Source organism: Sebastes umbrosus, chromosome 3 (genome assembly GCF_015220745.1).
Source record: "Sebastes umbrosus isolate fSebUmb1 chromosome 3, fSebUmb1.pri, whole genome shotgun sequence".
Classification (NCBI taxonomy): domain Eukaryota; kingdom Metazoa; phylum Chordata; class Actinopteri; order Perciformes; family Sebastidae; genus Sebastes; species Sebastes umbrosus.
Genome location: NC_051271.1, coordinates 29451995 through 29478301, shown reverse-complemented (window position 1 = coordinate 29478301; position 26307 = coordinate 29451995). Strand labels below are relative to the sequence as shown.

General features: G+C 41.5%; 1 protein-coding gene across 8 annotated transcripts in view; it reads left to right on the top strand.

Moving 5' to 3' along the window:
* The window catches only part of ldb1b (LIM-domain binding 1b), a 40628-nt gene extending 15741 nt beyond the window's left edge, over positions 1–24887 (top strand). For 5 of the 8 annotated variants that reach the window (XM_037763121.1, XM_037763126.1, XM_037763148.1 and 2 more), the window contains 10 exons: positions 14804–14906; positions 16912–16956; positions 17243–17318; positions 17403–17505; positions 18270–18442; positions 19323–19445; positions 19537–19620; positions 21180–21303; positions 21390–21538; positions 22717–24887. In XM_037763121.1, the coding sequence (XP_037619049.1) occupies positions 14804–14906; positions 16912–16956; positions 17243–17318; positions 17403–17505; positions 18270–18442; positions 19323–19445; positions 19537–19620; positions 21180–21303; positions 21390–21538; positions 22717–22947 (1211 nt within the window). In that variant the 3' untranslated portion in view covers positions 22948–24887. Of the gene's footprint in view, positions 1–5429; positions 5569–11031; positions 11418–11559; positions 11718–14803; positions 14907–16911; positions 16957–17242; positions 17319–17402; positions 17506–18269; positions 18443–19322; positions 19446–19536; positions 19621–21179; positions 21304–21389; positions 21539–22716 lie in introns of those variants that run through there. The other 3 variants (XM_037763089.1, XM_037763135.1, XM_037763143.1) reach the window with 3 other exon arrangements.
* Positions 24888–26307: the final 1420 nt, after the last annotated feature.

Here is a 26307-nt window from a genome sequence, read left to right as displayed (position 1 = left end):
AGAGCCGTGTTCGACACTGAAGGATCCTCCCCTTCTTGTGTGGGCTCAGAGTGTGTGTGTGTGGACGTACGTGCACGCAGCATGTGCCCCAACATGTGGATGACATAAACAGTGGAGCAGTGTGTGTGTGGGGATGTGCTCCGAGCTGCGCTACATCCCGGAGAAGAAGTTACATGCTCTCTGCAGCTACAGTACAGATGTTTTGTGCTTTGTGGTCAATCAGACTCTGCGTTGACCCACCCAGACCTTACATTACACCCCCTCCCCTCACCCCCTGCTCCTTTACCTCTATCCTATCACACTATCTCACTATACAGCGTGTATATACCTTCATCCTTCCTTCCCATGCCCCCCCCCCCACCTCTCCCCTTGCTCCCTCCTTCTCTTTGACTCCCATGATTGCTAACGTATGTTGGCTGGCTGGCTGGCTAGATGAAGGGAGGGGAGAGGGGGGTAAGGAGGGAGGAGAGAGAGAGAGGGAGGAGAGAAGGGGGAAGGGACTGTGCCCTCTCATGCAGAGAGTCACATGGTGTCCCTGATTGGAGGAAAATGAGTAAAGACTGCAGCCCGGCTGAAATGGCAACAGACAAAAACGCACAAAGGCTGAGCTGTTTGGAAACGGGTTGCACAACAAGAGAGCCTGAAGAGGAGGAGGAGGAGGAGGAGGGTGTGACGGAGGGGAAGAGAGAGAGAGAGAGAGAAAGAGAGAGAGGGAGTGAGCAGATACTGAGGAGAGATGTGGATTAAGAGAGAGGTAGAGGAGGAGGAAGAGGAGGGAGGGTGGCAAGAAAAAGAAAACAGGAGAGACGAGAGGTGACGGAGAGGAGGAGGAGGAGGAGGAGGAGGAGGAGGAGAGGGGGGGGAGGCAAAGAGCAGAAGAGCCAAGAAAAGAGAGGCAAGTGGGAGATGAGCACCGTAGGAGCGCAGGAGGAAGAGTGGGTGGGAGGGAGACAGGGTGAGAGAGAGAGAGATCAGACTGTTTCTATGTTTTCTGCAAGGCTGAGCAGTGACGTGATTGGCTGAGGGGGGGTGGTGGGGGGGCAGACCTGACTCTGAGATCAGAGACAGACAAAATGGCTCCCAGAGAACAGAGAACGCAGCATCAGGGCACTGTCATCTCCCTTCACACAGCTGTCAGCTGACACCAGCCGCCGCCGCCACACACACATCTGACACTCACACACACACACACACACACACTCTTAAAGGCTAAGCCACCTGCGAAATGCCAGTGTGAGGGGAGAAAACTGAGGATGATGGCTGATAATGCACATCATTAAGTTGCTATAGTGTGCTCTTTTTGTGAAACATTTCTGATGAAACACAGATGATATATATTAATGACAAACTGGCTCACATTAGAGTCTTTTTCCCTGCTTTAATCCCTCCACCTATTGGCCTGTACTGACATGTGACGCGCTCACTGCTGAAGTTCCCTTGTTGCAGTGTGTCTGTGTTCTCCTGCCAGAGGAAATACTGAGTAGGGAATTCACCCAGCCAGCGAGAAAATACTGTAGGACAGCATGAAAACAAACACACTGGATCACAGCTGCCACAAGAGGGAGCTGCCGTCAAAGGACAGCCTCTGATTGTAGGTCACTTCTAATTTCCCCCCCCCCCTGTAATGATGCATGAAGTCCTGACTGCAAATCAAACAGAGACTGATCACTTTGTGCAGCATAACAACAGCATCATTTGCATACAGTATCACTTATGAAGCTCATTTGCATAACAGCTTTGATTATTGTTCTTTTATGTGAAGTTGTTGTGCTTTTATTTGCTCTTGCAAAAGAGCCGCATCAATAACAATTGGTGAAAGAAGTACTCTGTTTTACTCAAGTTAATACAATGTCAAATTACATTAGAAGTACAAGTTCTTCAATTAAGTATAAAAAGTATAAGTAGTCATTATGCAAAAAAGAAATTGCCCCCATGAGTGTTTTGTTATATATATTGTATATTAGGGCTGTTAATCAATTCAAATATTTAATTGCATGATTGTCCATAGTTAATCACACCTTATGTATCTGTTCAAAAGGAAAAGGCAGATTTCTCAAGTATTCAATACTCTTATCAACATGGGAGTGGGCAAATATGCTGCTTTATGCTGATGTATGTATATATTTATTATTGGAAATCAATTAACAACATAAAACAATGACAGATATTGTCCAGAAACCCTCACAGGTACTGCATTTAGCATAAAAAAATATGCTCAAATCATAACATGGCAAACTGCAGCCCAACAGGCAACAACAGCTGTCAGTGTGTCAGTGTGCTGACTTGACTATGACTTGACCCAAACTGCATGTGATTATCATAAAGTGGGCATGTCTGTAAAGGGGAGACTCGTGGTTACCTATAGAACCCATTTACATTCACATATCTGGAGGTCAAAGGTCAGAGGTCAAGGGACCCCTTTGAAAATGGCCAGGCCAGTTTTTCCTTGTTTAAATTTAGCATAAGTTTGGAGCGTTATTTAGCCTCCACCCTTTCTAGTTTCATATGATGCCAGTATCTTCAGTCTAGTTTTAAAACTGAACCTGATACAACCAAAAAATCGCAAGTTGTGTTAATGTGTTAAAGAAATTAGTGGCGTTAAAAGGGATTTGCCTGACAGCTCTAATTTTTATTTTAACCAGGGGTAGGCGATAGGTAAAAAATCCTCTATCGTGGTACTTTATATGTACACAGTAAAGTTTCTGCAAAATAAATTGAGAAACGTTTATGGATAAAATAACCAGATTGAAATGTCTGTGTTTAGCGAATCCAGAGAATTAAAAACATGAAGGTACTTCTTAACATTAATGCAAAAATCATGTAAAAATCAATATTGCCATAAAGCAGTTATCTTGGACTATAAGTATGTAGGAATAACTTTCAATTATAATGGCTGTTTTGAACAGTAATGACAAAACAAAACAAGCAGGGAGAATGATCTTTGCTATGATAATCAAAGCTTTTTCAGACTGAAGTTACCTGTAGACATCAGGTGCTGTTTGACCAGCTGATTCTCCTTATGTACAAGCCAGGTATGGGGCTCCCATAATTTCCACCAAATGGAAATGTTTCATGAACAGAAACAGAAACACAGCAAATTGCGTTTGTATATGGCGGGTTGGGGAGATTTCTTTAATTTTTTAGGTTCATTTAAAAAGTGGTGACCCCAAAAAATAAAAACGTAATAATTAATGAATGTTCAATGATTGTGGCGATATCAGTCCAGAGTACATTTAATTTCAGGCTAATTTTGATTCCATAGCCATTAATGTATAAAGAGACGTCTGTAAATCAGAGAATACATTTTTAGGTAAATCAGTCTCCTAGCATGAACACTTAAATAGCCCTTATTTAAATCATTATGTCATAAAAGTTGTAAAATTAACTTATAACCAAATCCAGAGTTATTTTCTTTGGCATAATAAGATCATGCATCAGACCCACGGGTTCATATAACATATCCGGTTCTGCCATCTTCCTGCTACAGGTAGCTGTATGTGGCTGTAATAATGGATATATTTGATGTAATTCATCACTTTTATTATCTTCTAATACGCCCATGGGCTGTATGCTGTAAGCCTGTACCGTGGTGGATGTATTAACGTCTCTGTTCCCAAACAACCGGCTATCGGCCAGTAGCTAGTAGTGCTAGCAGCATGACATAAACATAATTTAATGTAGGTGTAGGCTATTTACTTACACGCCGGACAAGCACAGGACACAATGGGAACAACCTCTTATACATCCATGGTCTGTGGTCTATTGGACATCAATTTTGGATCCTTGACATGAAAAAGTTTGAGATTTCTCTCAAAATCTGTGTGCTGGATTTTTCTAACTTCCATTTATGTCCATCCTTCACTTTACGCTCCTCTGGAAAGCAGCCGGGCCAAAAAGTTTAATAAATAAGTAAGTAAGTAATTAGTTATAATAGTATGCATATTTAGAATAGTTTTATTTTTAAACACGGGACATTTTTGGTAGAGACATTAAAATTATGAAAATAGAATAGAAATAATTTAGTTTTACTTTTGTACGGCATTTTGCAGGCAGATGTTTCACTGGCGTCCGGTAGTTACTTTCAGTCCAAAATGGCAGAAGCGTATTGCTGCTGGGCGCTGATGTTGCAATGGAAAGTAAAACTGACTTCACTTCTTATCAATATACGTTCTTTGATCAAAGTCAGGAAACATAGGGGGGAGAGCAAATGTATCTGTATCTGCTAGCTGTTGTTATCTCACTAGTTGCTTCAACTGTATTTGTCTTTCTTGCTTTGAAAGTTTGGTTTTAAGATGTTGCCTTTTGAAATTATACATTGCTACAGCATAAAACAATTAATATGTTAAAACAATTTTTTTGACTTGACTAAGTATGTAGTTATTGCAGTATATGTCGTCATATTGCCCAACCCTACCATTAATTGAAATGTGTAATGTGTAAGTAGCATTTTTATGTTGTAAATTGGCCGAGGGAAGATAATCTCAATTAATTTATACATTGTTTGAGTGTTTAATCTGTAACAGTGCACCGAGTTTTAGTCATATTTAAGTCATTATATGTTTTGTATACAAAATCTGAATCATAAAAAGAAGTCAGATAAATGCAGTTGAGTATAAAAGTAGCCAACAATATTGCCTTTGACATGTAGTGGAATAAAACTATAAAGTAGCCTTCCACTGCAGATAAGTGTTGGGTTTTCTGACTCACAGACGGTTTGATCTAAAGCTCGCAAAAAAAAGTGGCAGCTTGTTCTTTGGATCTTTTTACCAGAGCTGAATCAGACCGATAGATCTCTGTCCCTCCATCTGATCCAATAAAAGAGTAAAGGAGCGTGAGCTGCCAAGTGTATAAAATCTGGCACACAGTGACCACTGAAAAAAGAGCCCCAGAGACATTTTAACTAGCTTCCACATAAAGCAACGGGACTACCTGTGCTATTGATGTGTTTACAGCGTGTCGGACGTTCTTACTACGGAGTGGTAAAATGCCATGAAACCGCACAGCTTTGGCGTTACGCTCAGGGAGAGAAATGTAGTGTGATCTATGAAGTGGGTTTGTTTTTATTCTTGTTTGAGGAAACAACAAAAAATCTTTGAACTGGGATCAGTTTAACAAGGGCTGTGTCTTCAACTCATACCGACACGAGACTGTCCCCAGGTCAGTGTTTAAGGCGGTGTTGAAGGGAGGAGGACTGGGACGGTTGTTATCACAACTCTGGCAGATGTGTGTGCGCCGTTTAGTTTCCTGTTGACTGGTGAGTGGTAGTGGCAGGCTGCACACATTTGCACATACACAGGCGACACGTGCGTGAGAGCGCACACATGTACACACCCGCTGACACTCGCACACACACATACACACTGTAGGCATCCTCCCCACCCCCCCCCCCCCCCCCCCCCCCCCCTCCTTGTGCCCCTGAGCCTGACAGTCTGGACATGGGAGATATCAGAGAGAGGGAGAGGCATGAAAACAGAGACCAAGTCTTTTGAGTTAGATCAGTATGTAGCTGTGAAAGTGCATTTGTGGGTGACAAAATGGCGATGTCAGAACAGCTTGAAACTGAGGGAGGTAAGTCTCTCTCTTTCTGACCTTTTTCCTTGTTGTCTTTCTCATAGCTGATTCAGCAACAAAAAAAAACCCTGAGGTCAAACAAATCAAAACAGCTGCAGAAGAAAATGTCTTATTGTTTTTCTTGACGTATCTCTTGGTTTTGTTGGTGTTTGGAGAAATGCTGTACGAGTTTGGCCCCCTTCTCCACTTTCTTGTTTTTTTTTTACTTTGACTTTGACAAAGGTGAATTAAACAAGTTGCACTTGTAGGTTTTAAGTGTAAGCTTAGTGAAAACATCACACCGGGCACTTCAGGGAGTTTATTCAGCCACCGCACGCTCCAGCTTTAATCACTTATTGTACATGGATTTATAGCTTTAGGTGTGAATGTGTGACTGCATGTTGGGAAATGAGGCTGGCTGGTGAATTGAAGGTTAGGCAGCAGTGTGTGTGTGTGTGTTTGTGTGTGTTTGTGTGAGTGTGTGTATGTGAGACTTGGGGTGCTGGTTGAAGATAAGACCTGCCCTATGCCTGAGAGCGAAAGAGACGGTGTGTGTAAGCCCTTCAAGCCTTATCCTGACACACCTCCCACCCCCACCTCTTCTCCATCAACCCCACCCCCCCAAACACACACACACACACACACACACACACACACACACACACAACATGCAGTGAGGATTAACCCCGTCATGTACCATTTCAATGGGCAAGCTTTGGAGACACACACACACAGGATTAACCCTTGTGTGTCCATTTCCATGGATGGTTCTTAGCTTCGCTCCGGTTGTGACAGCATTGACTGCTCATGTTGCCATGGCTACAGGGGCCAGCGAATGTAAGATAGGCAAATCCACATAAGTCACCCACAGCAGACACTCTAAGCTACTGCTGACTACACCTCCCCCTGGTACTAGACACACAAAGATGCTGCCAAAAGACTGACAGGAGCCTCGCGAGCTGTGAAGTGCTCATGTCACAAGCTTACCATGGTCAAACCAATATACATAAACTCAGCCCGAGCATCTTTGTTGCTGGTCGGGTGAGAGACGGGCCTCAGCGCAGCTTATCCTCTCTACATGTCTGGTTCCGGAGGCACTGCTCTTCACCATACTCAAGATTTCTTCCATCACGGAAGTCTGAAAAAGAGGTCTGCATTTGAGTTGGCGTCTTCATTTTGTCAGGGAGTTATGTTATGAGACTGTATGTCCAGACAGAAAAGATCTGCAAATATTTCAGAAATAAAGCGACAGCCTCTGCTATGAAAAAGCAGAAAGTGATCAGACTTAGCTATAAAAGAAAAATTAGCAAAAAAAATATGCTCAAATCATAACATGGCAAACTTAATCCCATCAGGCAACAACAGCTGTCAGTGTGTCAGTGTGCTGACTTGACTATGACTTGCCCCAAACTGCATGTGATTATCATAAAGTGGGCATGTCTGTAAAGTGGAGACTTGTGGGTACCCATAGAACCCATTTTCATTCACCTCTTGAGGTCAGAGGTCAAGGGACCTCTTTGGAAATGGCCATGCCAGTTTTTCCTTGCCAAAATGTAGCGTAAGTTTGGAACGCTATTTAGCCTCCTTCACGACAGGCTAGTATGACATGGTATGCACCAATGAATTTCTTAGGTTTTGTAGTTTCTAGCTTTGAAACTGAGCCTGCTACAACCTCCGTAACATCAATTGCGTTAATGCGTTAAAGAAATTAGTGGTGCTAAAATGATTTTTGCATTAACGCGTTATTATTGCGTTAAGGTTGAATGCCCTAGAAAACATACAAGGAAAAATCATTCTACCTGGCTTCACCAGGTCTCAGATATGTCAAAATATCAGAAACGATGGAGAAAATGGTTTGAGACCCATAATTAAACAGTAGAGAGAGGAGTAGTCACTGCGGATATAGGAGTGACATAATAGGGGTGGAAATCGATGTTTGACTGATGGATTAAATAATTACATGGATGATAATTCAAATCAGTGTCATTCCATTGATCATATTGCGTTAATAACGCTGAAGTATTTACTTTAATTAAAATTTCTCAGCTTTTTTTCTTTTCAAGCAAAGAATATATACAAATTGTAGGCAATTGGAAATGCAATTTGCACTTTTGCAGTAAAGTATGTGGGGAAAAAATCCAATATGTAATGGTCACAATAATTTGTCTGCTGTAACACCTTGAAATGCAACCTGCAAACTGAAATTAATCTGAGCACTCATCTATAAAATACATTTTGAAAAGTTGTTACAGTACACCCTTTATCTGTGGGTCACATTAAAGGGATAGTTTGGGTTGTTTTGAGTTACTTATCCATAATCAGTGTATTAGCTACAGTAGATGATGGTCGGCACCCCCCCAGTTTGGAGAAACAGACAGGAGTTCCCGGCACTGGAGCAAAGCAATGTACTGCTGTGGACGGGGAAGGCAGAAAAACAAATTTTAGCCACCTTAAAGAAACAATATCTGTTATCTTGCCGTCAGACAGCCCTTTCCTTTTCTTTTCTGATGGGGAACTGAACTGAAAGTGAAACCTATCTATGCTCTCTTCAAAGCATTATAGGTACATTTCACTTTAAATTCAGTTTGACGTCGGAAATATATTCTAAATATAGTGCACACTTAAATGGATATTGATTTGTTTTAGGTGAGTCTTTCTTTTAGGTGGTTAGAATATGGTTTTCTGCCCTCCCCGTCCACTGCACTGTATTGCTTTGCTCCGGCGCCGATGCTCCTGTCTGTTTCTCCAAACTGAGGACGTGCTGACCGTCATCTACTGTAGATAATACACTGACTATAAGTACTTCATACAACCCCACTTCAGAAACACCCGAACTATCCCTTTAAAATTGTGCCTCTCAAAAATAATTCAACTTGAAACAAAATAATGTTAAATTATGTTGTATTAGCTATCAGCACCGGTGTTCAGATGCACAGCAGCCTCTGTGAAAGCCTGTTAACTGTGTCCACAGAGTGGCTCCCACGAGCAGCTTAATTTGTGAATAAATCATTAATGAAACATTGTGTTTTCACTCCCGGTGTACATGGGTAGTGTATAAATCAGAACCACGCTCATGCTGGTGGCTGCAACGTACCTAAATAATTGAGGCGAGGGAGAGCACTTCCCTGTTTGAAAGGAAAGCATTTTTCAATATTGATACGGGATCACCTGTCAAAAATGTCCCAGTCATCCTTAAGTGATAAATCAAAGTATATCAAATTAGAAAATATCATGACATGCACTTGCATCAATATATGAAAAACTACTGACCTACCACCACTTGTTCTTTTTATATCCCAATGTTGGCCATATGGGTGAGTCCTCGCTGGCTGTGATCTGAATATCTGATTATAATTTGAGGCGATTTAAGCAGATTTAGAGGCCTATGGGATTCTCCTTTTGGCTTAGTGCTTCCTGTGTGTTTATGTGTGTGTTTGTGTGTGTGTTTATGTGTGCATGCAGATAGAGAGAGAGAGAGAGATTCCCAATGGTAATGGATTTACTGGTCTACCTTGGAGACAGTTCAGTGTACAAACTCAAAGACACAATTAATTGTAAACAACCCCAAGTCTGTTATCCTGTAGATGAAAGTTAATTTGTTGGATCTTAATCTACTTTTGACAGATCAGGCTGCTGCATCAGCTGCTATACATGCATCACCCTGCATGGACCCATAGTAATGTATAATGCATATATGATACAATACGATAATACTTTATTGTCAGACAGGTCTGAAATTTGTTTTGCATCACAGCAGCTCCATTTGCAGCAATCACAGAAGACGATATTCAGGGCCCTTCAACGTACATTTGATCTGGGATTAGGCTCCATATTTAGTTTTAGGATAGACTGGTGTACAAAAGAGTGCTTCAGTCTAAACTTATTAAATCGTGGAACCCTGTATCTCCGATTTGATGGTAACAATTCATATTGTTGTACTCTCGGGTGGGATGGCCTGTACTGGCAACACGTAGGCTCTCCCATTGGTATATCCTTATATATAAGGTGATTCTGGGTCTGCTCCCACAATACTAGAGAATACTTTAGAAGCAGACTCTATGGCATGCCAATGTTTTTAGCCCGCTTGTTGTACAGCTGACTCCCAGAAAAGTTCCTTTTTGTCCCCCCATTTCTCTTTAGATAGTTCTCTTTTAATGCAAATTTAAGTGATTTTAGTGTTTGTAAATTGTATTTTATCTCTGTTTGTGTCTGTGTCTACAACTTTGTGTTCTTGCTGCTGGCCGTCTTGGCCAGGTCTCCCTTGGAAAAGAGGTTTTTAATCTCAATGGGACTAACCTGGTTAATTAAAGGTTAAATAGATAAAATAAATGAAAATTATTCACTGTTCAAAACATGGTTGGGGGGTCAGAGACGATGGTGTTAGCCAGCCTTAAAGGTCCCATATTGTGCTTATTCTCAGGTTCATACTTGTATGTTGTGTTTCAATGTTCAAATAACCCTTTATTTTCCTCATACTGTCGGCCTGAATATACCTGTATTCACCCTCTGTCTGAAACGCTCCGTTTTAGTGCATTTCAAGGGAATTGCAAAGGAATTGCGTTGCTATGCAACAGCTTGGGTCCATGTCTACTTCCTGTCAGCTGGTGTTGTTCACATACCCTGCAACAGGAAATAAACTGGGACACATTTAGAATGTTTACGTTTAAAACCCTGTGTTGGTCTAAATATTGTATATTTGTGACAGCACAAATGGACAGAAATCCAAACGGCTTGTTTCAAAAGCACAATTTCTGAATACGGGCTGTGTGTATTTTCTCGGTATATTGAGCGTTTTGATAGTTTAACAGTATTTTAATAGTACTTAAACCTGCTTTATTATGTAAAAGACAGGAAAATCTCACTTTTTACAATATGGGACCTTTAATATGTTATTATGATAGGCTGATTCATAGAATTTCTCATGATCAATACTGCATAAAGCTGTTACTGATGATACTTTAGACAGTTGATCAGCAGCAAAGTGCTGTTTTTTAAGAATGCATTATAGTTCAGTTAAAAAACGGACTATAAGCGTAATTTAACAGGTTTTTCTTTTGTATTAACAGTAAAGCACTGCTTTTAGCAATAACAGGTTAAATACTGTTGAAATCCTGCTGTAAATTAACAGCAATTGTTTACAGTGCAGCCTTAATATGTTATTATGATAGGCTGATTCATAGTATTTCTCATGATCAGCTTGGCTTGGCTTGTCACTGTTCTCAGTTCAGTTGTTTTGCAGCATGCTAAAGCTGATGTGCACTAATTAGACAAAACATGAAAGCCACTTTGCAGTCAGCATGATGTTTATTTCCACACACATTAGGCCAATTCTCATCTGTGTCAGTTACAAGGAAGGAGATGGGGATGTAGTGGAGGAGGAAGGAAGAGAGAGGGGGAAAATGCTTAGCAGACAACCTTCATGTGCAGTTGTGCATTAGTGGGGGGAGGAAGAGGAGGAGGAGGAGGAGGAGGAGTGGGAGAGGTTGGCTGGCGGTGCTGGGCAGAGAGGAGAGAGGAGCAAATGCATTGCGGAGGGAGAGGAGGAGGAGGGCCTACAGCTATTGTTCATGTCCTCCCGTGAACAAAGGGCTCATCTGGGTCCGTATGTAAACCCACAGCAGGCTTCAGCCCACTAACAAGGCCTCATGCGGGACAAAACATAACCGACCGACTCCCGCAAAACTAGACCGTTTCCATTCTCGCGGTTTGAGGAGATTTCATTGATCCTGTTCAGAGAGAGAGAGGACGTATCATTGCGTCCAGCAGCGGGCCTATCCGTCTTTACGCACAGAGCGGAGCGGAGCGTCCACACGGGCTCATCAGCACGGATCTGTAAACACCACTGCTCTGATTGGACTTCTGCTCAGGTAAAGGGGGTCGCTTTAATAACAAACACACAAAACAGAGATGTGGAGCTGTTGTGGTGATTGAATGTGAGTTTACTGAGCTGATGCGGTCGTAGTTTATCGTCTTATATCGGTGTTTTCTCGTTGAAAAAGGGGATTTAACGCTCAGGCGTTACCATGACGGCTAACACTATGGTTACTAACTGTTCTCTGGTTGCTAACGGTAGCTTCACCGTGCAGGCCTGCAGGGCTGTGTTTGTTTTGGTTTGGTGTTGTTAGTTGTGTTTAGTCTGTGTGTGCATGGCTGTGTGGCTGCTTAAAATGAGTACTGGTTGGCTTTATTGTGGCGAAGTGTCCTGATATCACCTGTTTAACGTTTTAGCCTAGCCAGCTAACAGTTAGCATCTGTGGCTAACAGTTAGCATTATTCTCTAGCTAACAGTTAGCATTGTGTGCTAGCTGCCTCTCAGGCTAATTGCCTTTGTAAGCAGACAACTACACGTCAAATGTAGGGATATCTGATTTTCTCCATGTCGTCCAGCTCTGCCTTATACTAGAAATATATATTTGACACCACAACTTGGTTCTCAAATCACAGTTTCCCCTGCATCTTTATGCTTTAGGGATTAAATTAAGTATATCAAATTAGCAGATATCATGACATGCACTTGCATCAATATATGTGCTTCAGCTGTTGAAGTTATGAGCTACACAGATGTTGAAAAAGCTACTAGAAGTGCGGTTTAATAGGAAAAATCATTGGGATTCGTGTTTGTTTTGTTATAAAGTTTGCTAAGGTAGGTTTAGAGTAATATAGCTGTCCTGTTTGGACAGGCTACTTGTCTGTCCCCCCTAATAATCATGGTGGCAGGAGTCCAAAACCACCACAGGTTACTCTCATTTAGAAGAGACTTTTGTAAAAGCTGAATGTTTTATTGTGTCTTTATTTAACCTTTATTTAACCAGGAGTAAAAACTCATTGAGATTAAAAATCTCTTTTCCAAGAGTGTCCTGGTCAAGATAGGCATCAGCACAGTTACACAGTTGCAGACATAAAACAAACATATCAATTAAAAGACAAAGAGATAATTACAGAATCATAAGGTATCGAAAAAACATTCATCAACATTTAAAACATCTACAGCCAGATGTGCCTGTTTCCTGTGTCTGTGGAGTTCAAATGAAATCATATGTTGACATCCATGTTACTCTACATTTGAGATTTGTTTTGAGGGTGGGCTGACCATCACTTCAATCCAGGAAGATATGTGCATGTATATAATGTGTGTTTATGTATATATATATATATATGGTGTAATACTGTGTAAGGGAGAGAGAGAGGAACATGATTCCCAGTGGAGGAAGTGGAGTCCAGCTGATGTGATTGTGACTGCCTGTCATTAACCGCTAACAGGAGAGGAGAGGAGCTAATGGAGCTCTCAACAACTAATGGACACATAACCATCGATTATTTATTTATTTATCAAACCCATTTGTTTTCCTCTGGTGGTGCATCCAAGCCCATAGCATAGCAAGTGCTGGCTCACACAGTAAACAACTTGTTTTTACACAAAGTGAAGGCAGGGTTTCTAATGGATGGAGGTTGTATGGTGTTTTATTGCTGTGTAGATGGTGCACATCTTGTTCTTGAAGATTTGTGATCCTCTTCATTGGAAACTTCTCTTGTTATTATTTATTTACCTATAGTCTACAAGGGCTATGCCAGGCTATGTGGTTACTGTTATACATACAATGGGAACCTAGTAGAATAGAGATGTAACTCCTTAGAGATACGTTGTCGTTATTTAAGAAAAGATTGGTTTTAAATGGGTAGGAATATAATTTAGGAACGGCAACCTGATGTGTATTAGTGTGGCCCCAAAGTTCAGTGTTGGACTGGGCTGTCTGTCCATCTCACTACAGCCTGTCTGTTGACATCTACATGTTTCTGTAAAGTCATCATCCAAAATACAGCAAGAGCACTTTTGATAGTGGATCCATATAAAGTTTTTAACCTCTTCTCACAGAGGAGAGCCTGTTTTACTTTTGTCTTACCTTATACTACAGCTGGGCAATATATTGATATTACATCTATATCGTGATATGAGACTATATATCGTTTTGGATATTGTAATATGGCTTACGTGTTGTCTTTTCCTGGTTGTAAAGGCTGTATTACAGTAAAGTGATGTAATTTTCTGAACTTTCCAGACTGTTCTAGCTGTTCTATTATTTGCCTTTACCCACTAAGTCATTATATCCACATTACTGATTATTTATCAAAAATCTCATAGTGTAAATATTTTGTTGAAGCACCAATAGTCAACCCTACAATATCGTCGTAATATCGATATCGAGGTATTTTGGTCGAAAATATAGTAATATTTCATTTTCTCCATATCGTCCAGCACTACCTTATACTAGAAATATATATTTGACATCACAACTTTGTTCTCAAATCACAGTTTCCCCTGCTTAAAAACATTCTATTAATGCAATTAAAGCTTATCTTTGCCTGTCTGTGTCTTTATATATCTCTTTCAAACATACGCAGTGTCAGAGATACGTTTAATATGCAGAGACAAGACAGAGAGACATTAATGAGGCGGGGCTTCACCATGGTGACGGCCGGGGTCGTGACCTGGAGGCCGGCACGCCTGGATGGCCTTTATAGGAGAGCTTGGCAATTAGAGTAGAACAAGTGTTGGAGCTGTGTGTGTGTGAGAGATAGATTCATCAGTTTTGTACGTGGGTGTGAATAGAGTCAGTATTGGTCTGTTTGTGTTTGTGGTATTTTATAGTTATTTTTGGAGGGAGTAGTTGGGAGGGCAGCAGTTTCTGTAGGAGCGTGTTGTTTACAGGAGGCTCCCTCTTCATCGTGTTTTGTGTTTTCATGAAACAAGATTGGTGTATTGCTAGGGATGATGACCTGTAAATGAGTGCAGCCAACTGAAACTGGGCCATACTGGCCAGTTCAGGCTGCATGTGCCTTCACCCTCACATGATAGTCATTCTTTGGAAGGGTCAAAAGTGAAAACCTGTCATTTAGAAGTACCACTGTGATTCCCAAGGGTGTAGAAACTTCTGGTGCCATTGTTTGTGTTCTTTATTTTATGTCCTTTTTTTTTCGGCTTGTATTGTAGTCCTTTATCTATAGCTGGGCCAACATGCCCAATGTGTTGAAAGGTTTGCCGTCTCAATCCTTACTTTGTGGATTTAAAAATACAACATTTATTGCCAGATTAATCATGTTTCATCAGCTGTCGCACCATCAGGATTTTCATTTGCCGTTATCCGGAAGCACAAATTCTAACATTTTACGTAACTTTTGAACCTATAATATAAAAATTAAACACAACATTAATGTTCATTCTTTCTTTGTTTATTTTTCCTCACCTCTCTTCTAGGCTGTTCCTCCAAGTCCTTCAAGCTGTACTCCCCGAAGGAGCCCCCAAACGGTAGCACTTTTCCCCCTTTCCACCCCGGCACCATGCTGGACAGAGACGTGGGGTGAGTTTTATGTCCGTGTTTTCTGTGTGTTTTGTGTATCTGCTCTGGGTGAGGAGTTCAGTCTTCCAGCCTTTAAACATCTTCGACAGGTGCTTGTATTATTGCATGCCATGTTTACATAGCCTTGCAAATATCATGAGTTTAATTTCCTCAACAATATGCTAGTCTGGAAAACATCCACTGGTAATTGATTCAGCTCGGCAGCTGGTAGTCTGGCCAATCGGCAAACTGTAGAAAGTAGTTTAGATGCTGGCGACAACAAGCAGCGCTGTATTGTGAATTTGAATTTCAGTCACTGCTGGTTGTATTTATTCAGGAGGTTCACAAACTTCCTGATCAAACACTCAAGAAGTTTCGGAAGCTGCAAAGCTGGTTTCAGTGGATAGTTTGGTTCAGATTTGATGTTTCCAGGACAGCTACCTTGTTTTACCAGTTAGAAACTAGGGGTGGGAATCACCAGAGGACCCATGATACGATATTATAAAGATACTTAAAGGCAGGGTTGGTATAGATGGCTGTCCAATCATTTCATTTAGCCTGAATGTAATGACGGGCTACCTGTCTTCCTGTGTGCACCCCGCCCTGTGCACTCATTGCACGTCACTAGAGTCTTCCACAAGCTGCTAGCGTGACAGCTGTGAGTACTAACAATAGCCATGTTTGCTGTTGACGTTCATTATGATATGTGTACATTCATAATGATAATAGTGGGGGGAGTGGCTTTGGAGGGAGGCCTGAAGCGACGAACTGTCAATGTTCCCGACTTGGCGACTTTCTCGCTGGATTTAGTAACTTTTGGAGATAGTGCTGCTAGATACTTTCATTGGAAAAGAGTTGGTAACACTGGGCTTGTTTTTTCGGCTGGATCATTTTAAAAATCTAGTGTACTCCTGCTAGTTTCTCAAGATCGCCCACCCTGCCTTTAAGTCACGATACAATCTTATTACGATTGAAACATTTTGCAATATGCTGAGTATTACGATAGATATATTGCGATTTATTACCTTTTTTCAACTACAAATCATGCAGTTTGTCAACATCTGTTTTATCTAATAAGATAGAGTTTCCCTCTGTTTTTGAGCGTTGTTTAGCATTCTTCCCGACAAGTTAATGACGTGGTTGGTACCAATCAATTGCTCAGGTTATCTTGTTTAATTTGATGCCAGTATCTTCACTCTAGCTTTAAGACTGAGCCCGCTACAACCTCTGAAAGACAGAAGAGTGGCCGGATTGCTAAGAGCTTCATAGTTGATATATAAAACAATGATACTTGATGTCCGTATATCGATACAATATTGCCACGTAAAATATCGTGATACTATGCTGTATCGTTTTTTTCCCGCCACCCCTATTAGAAACCTGAGTTTAAATCCAGGTATAGCCCAAGTAGTGTTGTGTTTGTCCAGTCAGGTGCACCGACTGGACACTCATACTGTACCCTGGATCAGGCGCTTAATATCATTTTAATGTATAGCATACAGAATACAGCACATGCTGGTAGAATACCTTCTCTAGGGGACACCCCTGGATGCAAGAAGGGTTATTGGTGATATTTTAGCAAAAGAGAACACAATCTCATGTCATATGGTTAAAGGTTGATCCAGTTGCCCATCTGTTTTAGTGTAGTGTCATTTTAGCAACCCCATTATCCAGGCAAATACCTGTTGAGTTACGACTAGAGTGAAAATTGTGAACCAGCTGTGTGTGACTAATGTTTAATGCTAAAATTAATTTTTCTTGACTTGTGTGGCTCGGTAAGGTTAGAGGGTATACCTCTGCAGGATTGTGTGCTGTGCATCAAAGCTTGTCTTGCAGTAAGCAAATCAGCTTGTGTCATCATGTGTGTGTATCTGAGAAGTGTTATTATTTACTGTCCCCTCGTATCATCCAATTTGTGCCATGTTTGGCCTGCGTCCCAGAGTCGTAAAGACAGACTAGCTCCTGGAGGAGGACATATTAGCACTATAGCTGAATGTAATAATCTCTCTGTCTCTCGTTTCTCCAGTCCCACCCCGATGTATCCTCCCACATACCTGGAGCCCGGAATAGGGTAAGACTGCATTGTTTCCCATTATCTCCAGCTGGTGTGAAAACGGCAATAATAACACAAGTAAAGATAAGGTTGTGGGAAGTTGTGCTCTTATCTCACTTTTAAAAGAGATTTTGTATTTAGTCTGTGACAAGGCTAAACTAGGTAATGAAACGGCTCTAAAAGTATGGAAGCTGTGAGAGCTTTATTGTTGCTGTAATCAGGATCTTTAATAATACCACAGTCTAACTGTTCTCGACCCGTCCTATTTGTTTCCCCCTCCTTCTGTCTTTCCATGATGGACCAGGAGGCACACACCATATGGCAACCAGACAGACTACAGAATATTTGAACTCAACAAGCGGCTACAGAACTGGACAGAGGTTCGTAGGCACACACACACACGCTCAGATACAATCCAGTAATTGTGTTGGTCACTGATTATTCTTTCCCTCTACACCCTGTAGGAGTGTGATAACCTGTGGTGGGATGCATTTACTACAGAGTTCTTTGAAGATGATGCCATGTTGACCATTACTTTCTGTCTGGAGGACGGACCCAAACGTTACAGTAAGAAACAAAGCCACTGGTACATGTTAGGCGTCTCCCATTTCCCAGTTTGTACATCCTCAATTCCTTTCCTTGCGTCTTAATCCCTCCCACGGGAGATGCGAGTAGTGGAGGCGAGGACAGAGGAGTCGAGGCAACGGGCATTTAACAAACGAGACATTGTTGCCTCGGAGCCGTCATTTTAAAGTGACATCGATGAATTCTACAATTTCATTTAGAAGACGCTTTTGTCCAAAGCGACGTACATCTGAGAGTTCGTACAACACAAGCAAGGATTTAGATAGGAGGAAACAACGTGCGCAAGTGCCAACAACAGCTTCAAATCCGATCGGACACAGGGGCCGACAGGCAGTGCATAGAGGCAATGCACAGGGTGTATAATAAGTATGACATGTGGCACAGCTGTATCAGCTTTGTTTTGTTATATTGTTATATTTTATGATCTCTGTCAGATGAGCAGAACAGTGTTCAGGACAACTTATAGACTATATACACTATTACTAATACAATTCACAACGTGACATAATGTGACAAAAATGAACAGATTTCGGATGTTGTTTTTTTAACACACACATTACAGCCTTTATATATTTTATTGTGTGAAGCACTACAGATGTTTGTATGAAAAGTAATATACTATTATAATAAATAGTGACTCGAGGAGGCACAAAATCGGGAAATAAGAAACGGCTATTGTATTGCTATTGTAACTTGCCAATTCCTTCCTGCCTCATGCTCCTTGTGTTTTCTCTCCTCCTCTGAAGCAATTGGCCGGACGTTGATTCCGAGGTACTTCCGGAGTATATTCGAGGGCGGTGCCACTGAGCTCTACTACGTGCTGAAACATCCCAAGGAGTCCTTCCACAATAACTTTGTCTCCCTCGACTGTGATCAGTGCACCATGGTCACCCAGAATGGAAAGCCCATGTTCACACAGGTGTGTGTTAGTGTCTCTAGCTATTATTGTGTCCCTTGTTTGTAAATATGTGTGGCTATTTCTGTCATTTATACGGCTTAGAATAAAAATCACTTGCAAAGGGAGCCCCAGTAGCTCACCTGATAGACCCACTCCCCTTTTCTGCATGTCATCGGCTCTCCCCCTTTCGTAACTTACATCACCATCGAATGAAAGTAAAAAAAACTTTTTAAAAATCACCTGCAAATTGTTAAGAAATAGGAACTTTTAAGCTGGTGCTTGATGTAAACAATATCACAAAAACCATGAACAATTTTGAAACAAATTGTGTGCAAAAGAGGTTTTAAAAGGCCAATTTAAGTTTACTCTAAATGGTTGTTAACTTTACCCCCTACCATATGGTTGCATACATCCTTGGAGGGTCATTTTGGAGTAAAGCCGAAGTCTAAGCCAGAAGCCAGATATCGTTGCTGTATAGATATGTTGAACGTGTTTTCTTCTTGGAGAGTAAATAATGTTAGAAAAAGTGGGATATACTGCAATTCATTACCAGTTTGTTATTTGTCCAGTAACCTCTAGCACTTTTATTTTGTGATTTGTTTGAGGTGAAAGTGAGAAGGTCCTGTAACTTTGTGAAGTTCTTTTTTTTAATAGTCAATGTTTTCTTATGAACATACAATTTAATTTCAATTTTCCGTGAAAGATAAGTCAGAAAAATGTTTGTGTATGCTGTCAATTATAGTTCTTAGAAAGAAAGAAAATTGGAATTTGCTTAAATTGGAATCGGCAAGTCAGACTTTTAAATCTTCGTATCGGCCAAGAAAATTGCAATCGGTGCATCTCTAGCTTTTATCCGAGTTCAACTACTGTATACTGATCTGAGTCCTCTGAACTGTTGCAGGTGTGTGTAGAAGGGCGCTTGTACCTGGAGTTCATGTTTGACGACATGATGAGGATAAAGACGTGGCACTTCAGCATCAGACAACACCGTGAACTCATCCCCCGCAGTATACTGGCCATGCATGTAAGTGGATATAGATACAGCTTATATACATTTATATACACTGATGTGTGTGAGTGTCAGCTTTGTAATGTGTCTACTATTGATTCCTCAGGCCCAGGACCCACAGATGCTGGACCAGCTGTCCAAAAACATAACAAGATGTGGCCTGTCGAACTCCACCCTTAACTACCTCCGAGTACGTGAAGCACACACACACAACATTTTACCTTCAGAGTGACGCTGGTCTTTAATGCTTTTCTTTTCGTTGTGTCTAGATTATGGTCCAGTCATAATGTAATAGGAGCTTTTAAGAAAACAAAAACCTAGCGACTTGCAGGCTTCCAATGATAGCTGCACCTGACTTAAACATATCAAATGATAATTGCAACATAAATGTAACTCTTGAGAATGACAAAATATGTTGGTCTGCTTTATCAATGTTTTTTTGTTGAGGCAGTGAAGTTACTATGTAGAGAGTTTTTGACCAATGGTGGCACTGTAGAGCAGTGTTTTGATGATTGTGGTCTCTTGTGTACAGTTGCCCCCTCTTAGCCGATTAGCCGACTAATCGGCCGTTTTGGTCTTGGCTGATTAAGAATTCTCCATGGAAGTCGATGGGTCTTTTTTATGCTGTTTTCATGCTGAATATCTTATTTCCAAGAAACTTATGAGCACATCTCTGGTAAACAAGATTTAAATAGGTGCTTTTGTGTGATTCTTTGTGGAGCAACTCAGTTTTACAGATCTGTCGATTAAATCAGTTAATCGATTCGTCAAAAAAATCGTATGAGTGTTATGCCTAGTTCACACTACACAACTTGAGCCATGATTTTCCGCTCCCCGACAAAAGCCCCAGAGGCAAATCGGCGTTGGCTCGCTGCTTGCATATCGGCGCTTGAACTTCATGTGTGAACCACCCAAAGACTCGAGGCGATGCAACATTCCAGATATCTAGCATGCTAAATATCTGGACCTGTTGGGGACTGTGGCCACAAGCACCAGCCAATAAGAGCGTGAAACCAAAGGGTTGAGGGGAAACCTGGCGGAGGAGGGGTCGCCTCTAACAACAGGAACTTACTGTATGTGTTGCATTTGCAACACTGAGCAAAGTTGTTGTTGCACCTAGAGGAATAAATAGTAAAAAGAGTGTGATAATTGGCTATTTTGTGAACACGTGCCAACACCAACATCAGCAATGTCTTGTGTATGGTACCACGTCATTTACCGTGTAAAGATCTTGTAATGTGTGACCCCCTGTCTCTGGTCAGTCATGTAGTGTGAAAACCACAATGACTTAAAGACGCCCGTACAAGACAGCAAGTTGACTAGTGTGAACTGTACAGAGATCTGACGACTTTGAAAGGTGTGTAGTGTGAACATAGCTTCAGTTGAGGACAGCACTCGTTGGGTGTGTCTTGTGTTCTACTAGCATACACAGAAGGCTGCACATGTTGGACTGGAACTACAGGTTCAGTGTTCTTGTTCACAGACGCTGCATAAGTCACAACCTCACGTTGGCTAATGTAAAATTACATGTCACTGATGAAATTGGTCTCACTTGAGTTGTGTTTATATGTTTGATCCAGTATTTTCTGACCACGGTTTCCGATCTGAGAATTTCATGTCCAAAGATGAAGTTGTTTACAATGAACACCAGCTGATAATGATGGTGCTTGATCTATTGGAGCCTCTCTATTGGTCTTAAACATTGCGTTATCTCTAAACTGTTGCATCTCTTTCTGTTCCCTCCTCCAGCTGTGTGTGATTCTGGAGCCCATGCAGGAGCTGATGTCCAGACACAAGACATACAGCCTCAGCCCCAGAGACTGCCTCAAGACCTGCCTCTTCCAGAAATGGCAGAGGATGGTGGCACCACCAGGTAGGGGAACAGCTGAAGGCACACAAACACACAACCGCATAAACCCACAGCAGATGTACCTGTAACTCTTCATCCCTTCTCTGTAGCTGAGCCATCAAGACAGGCGCCAAACAAACGGCGGAAGCGTAAGATGTCCGGTGGCAGCACCATCAGCGGAGGAGGAGGAACTAATAACAACAACAACAACAAAAAGAAGAGCCCAGGCAGTGGCTTCCCTCTGTCCAGCCAAGTTCCAGTGAGTACTTAGCTGCCATCTAGTGTCAGCACTCTGCTATTACACCTCAGACCGAAACATTACCACTATGTTCATAGATAAACTGCTGCATTGATTCATTGAGGAAAGTTCACATATCACAATGCCAACCAAAGAAGGACACAGCACATTAAGGTCCTTTGACAAGTATTCCCCCAGGACTTTTTTTGTGTAAAGTGAAAACAAATATGAACATATGTCACATTCATTACATAATAATAATAAATCAATCATCACTTCTGCAACCAATTTTTAAAAGTTAAATAGATTGAATGGAGATTACCTGACTGTTATCAAGGTGTGACAGGTGATTTAAGGACTTGTATCATGAAGGGACCAGCAGTTGTCTGGTCAATTTCCTGCAAAAACTACATCATAAAGACAAAGGCACATTATATACAAAAATTTGTGCAAACTTAACTGAATGTATTAATGAAGGGAAAGAAAACAGGGACATTTAAGAGGCATTGAATACAGTGCCTGATAAGGCCCTGACACTCCAAGCTCCGAGACGGTCGGCCGTCAGTGAGCGTCTGTCTGCCTAGTTTTGGTGAGTGAGAGTGGTGTGAAAATGGTCGGCAAACGCTGCTTTGTTTCATGTACGTATCATAACAGCGGCTTGTATATCGCAGTCCTCGGTCTTCCGGTTTCCCTTTTTGAATGACGAATACAGACTACTACTGGTGTGGAGAGTTATTTCATTTCACGCAGGCGCAGAATGTACGTGCTAAGTGGCTGTCGACTGTAGATCTTTGCGGTGTGTTCAAGTGCTACTTGCCGGCGAAGACAAAGGTGACGTGAGGCGACACAGTCGGCCTTCATCGTCATAGTTCTTTGATGTTGGGTTGGTGTGTCTGGGCCTTAAGTGGAAGAAACATGGTGTAATGCGACCAAATTCATGTTGTCTGTGATATGAAATGCTAAGTTTGGTGTAAGCAAACTAAATGTGCATCAGCAGAAGCGCTACAACATGGCCGCACCAACAGGCTTCATGGTGGGGATGGGTTTGTGAAAGTAGCCGTAGAGGCGTAGTGTAAAGTTATACGTGTACACAAGAAGAGATCAGTTCACCCTCTTCTTTGATAGGACAGCTGATGCACCCATTTATCCCCACTTAAACAATATATTGATTGCTCCACTTCTGTTTCGCATCTCCGCAGGATGTGATGGTGGTGGGAGAGCCCACACTGATGGGAGGGGAGTTCGGTGACGAAGACGAGCGTCTGATCACACGGCTGGAGAACACGCAGTTCGACGCGGCCAACGGCATAGACGACGAGGACAGCTTCAACAACTCTCCGGCGCTTGGCTCCAACTCGCCCTGGAACAACAAGGCCCCCTCCAGCCAGGAGAGCAAGAGCGACAACCCCACCTCACAGGCATCGCAGTAGAGCCCAGAGCCCCGCAACCTCAACACAAACCCCTCTCTGCCACCCCCCAGACCTCCGACCCGACAGCCACGAGTGCAACAGTCCATCGCCTGCTCACCAACCCAGACATCACTGTAGAGCTCAGATTCATCACACAGGTGGCCCGAGGGGGCTCAGCATGTCTCAGACAATGTCACTGAGCCGTTGCTGTGACTTCCCATATTTAGGCACTGTGTCCCACCTCTGTCTCCCCTTTTCCTCATCTCACACTCAAAAATGTCCCATCTGCTCTCGCTAATTTTCAGTTCGGACAGCAATCGGGTAGATGTGACCAAGGAGGCGCAGGGATTAAATCCAGGGGAGAACTGTGCACACTAAACTACTCACACTGAAGTTCACATGTAGGGCAGGGCGGGGCGGAGGGGATGGCGGCATCGGGGCTTCGAGATTGGTGGCGAGTCGCTTAGGGACCACTTGTCCACCCGTCCTCTAAACATGCCTCTCAATTCTGGTCTGCTCTGTTGATGCACAAGTCACTCGTAATGTTTGTTAATAGAGTATATGTGTGCGCGCGTGTGTGAAATGTGTGAGGAGCGAAAAGAGTGTTTGTGGCTTTGCTGAAGCAGACAGACCAGAATTTAGAGTCCGTCTATAAAAACCATTGAAATTCACACACTAATAGGAGAGCTGAAATGTGGCACTAGGGAAACATCACACATAAACACACACACAAACAAATAAACATAATGATTGAAGGATTTTGAGTCCCCTAGTGCCAGAGCCATCTCTGATTAGACTACAACGGATGCAGTCTTTCAAACAGAGAGCATTTACAACACACACACACACACAAACACATGCACATACACACAGTTACACATTTTAAGAGTTTTTATACAGTATATATTTCCCTAGAATGTTTTTTAATTTGTATTAAACGCCTTCATTTCAATTGTTACTTTTTTATTTTCTACCAATACTGAAAAGCTACAGACCAAGGAGCAACACAGGACTTTTATCCCTCCCCCCTCTAAAATATATTGTTTTTATCTTTTATGTTTATAAAAGAGAAATAATTTAGTGTGGATGTTTTTATTTTGTCTTTTCGTTCCTTTTTTGGAGATTTAAATTTGTGTATTTGTGCTTGTATATTTAAGGTAGTAGCAAAGTTCTGTCTGACTGTAATAAAATGTATTCTTACTTAGATTTACCTAAAGCCATCCCGATCTAATGTAAAGAAACAAAAATAGGAAAAAGGAGAAAAAACACTCATGACCCTATCCCCCTCTATCTTCCCACCTGCTCTTTCCTCTTCCCTCTTTTTTAAAACTTGTGTAAATTAAATTACAAAACCTCCGGGGGTACAATGGCACCATGGAGTAATGATTTTACTGTTTCAGTTGATTTTTCTTTTTTATTTATTTTGGAAATTTTAGAAATTCACACATGTATTTCATCTATACAGGAAGTGATTTTTTTCACTTAACATTCATCACAATTTTGTGTACTGCAACTTTCAACTTGATGTCAAGTGAATGTGCTCACTGAATTTTAGTTAACCGGTGAATTTCATATTTCATCACTGGCTAAGACCGATCTTTTTTTTTTTTTTTTTAAATTCATTTTTGTCTAAATTGCCTTCATTTGTGCAGTGTCTTTCATAACCAACAGAATGATCCCATCAATCATCCAAACATCTTCTAAAGCCAGCTTAACATTAAGTTCAGTCGTCATGTTGGGTAGCAATGCTGAGTCTGTAAAGTCTCTGTTTGTTTTGTACATTTCCATTTCGTTACAGTTGATTCCAGCAACAGTTATGACTGAGTTTGAATGGTGACTTGTACCTTTTCCAATCCCTGTAGAAAAAATCATTGTTTGATATATATTTTTTGATTTGGTTAGTTTCTGCCCTTGATAATTAATGTATGGTACCAATAAAAAGATACATTTTCACTTTAAAACATTTTTTTGTAATTATTGCAACACAGCTGATAAAATAAGTTTGTTGTTTCTGGGGTTTGGTCACTTTACTTTAACTATGACATTTCTTTTTTGCTATGTAGTTCTGACACGACATTGACTTTACCCTCATCCTACCAACATATTTCATATACTTAAGACTACCGACTGGGGTGCCAGAGAACAAACTACTGTAAGAAACAACCATCATAGCAAAATGTTGACGTTTTTCTTCTTCAAACATTATTAGTTATGTAATTAATGTCATCTGAAGAAAACATTTTTTTTAGGAAAGTTACAGTTATTTTGCATACTGTGTAAAATGAAAATAGACAGATAATATGAGGAAATCTGTGTCTGCTGCATCTGTCCGCAAAATGACTGAAAGAGTGACCCCCCTGATAGTGTGTGATACTTCAAAATAGAAAAGTAGAACTCATGGCAAACATCTATAAAAACTGTAGAAACTACTAAAACTCAAATTGGGTGCTTTTGACTGGGGTGTCCCAGAGACCCAATACATTGGTATTTTAAAATATTACTTAAAAAGCACTAATTAAAACAGAAACAGACTAGAATTACTGCCTCGCAGTTGTATCCTATTAGACATTTGTGTGAAATTGTCATAATTAGGATATGAATTCTTGAGTTTCAAACAAAGCTAGTTAGAGCGGAGTCCGAAGAATTCGGTTCAGTTGACCTATCATTGGCTCGTAGAAACCCATAATAGGTCCTCTTTAAGGTAAAACAAACCTCTTCCTATTATAAAAAGCTTCTTGCTGGTGCAGCTCTAGAGTGCAACCAGCAACTCTGTCATTGAGGTGCAGCAAGCCGATGAATGGGGAAGACTTTTAGTGTGCACGTAAGTAATGCTTTACTGTCTCTGCTTTGTTTTTGTAACAACCAGAAAGCACACAGGCCGTGGTTGGTAAGGTTAGTCCAGGTGAGAGTCAAAAATCGAAGACGGCAAAAGCCTTCTTTATCCTGTCTTTTATTTTCCAAAGTTACAACAGTCAAAGTATTAGAGATGTGTGTTTGTCCCTGTTCTATTTGCAGAAGTCAGGTCAGTAGAATGAGTAGCAAAGGGCCCCAGCCTCTTAAATATTGGGTCTCCACGTCAAAGCCCTGCAGTACATCCGTTGCCCCCCACACCAGCCTGCCTCATACATACATCCACCTGCCAACTATCACACTTTCTCTTCAGGCATTTCTTCCACTCCCCGTGTCACACTGTACCTGCAGAGCTGTGAAGGCTGTCAGTGAAGCCTCCAGCCAGCTGAAACACTGAAGGTCTCCTGGGGTTAAAGTAAAGCTGTAACCACCCGATGAAAACTCTCACCTCCATGGAAGAGTCAGTCTTTGTCTTCGCTCTGGCTGTTATGCCACCTGACTCTGCCAGGCTCTTTTTTAGGCCTTCAGCAA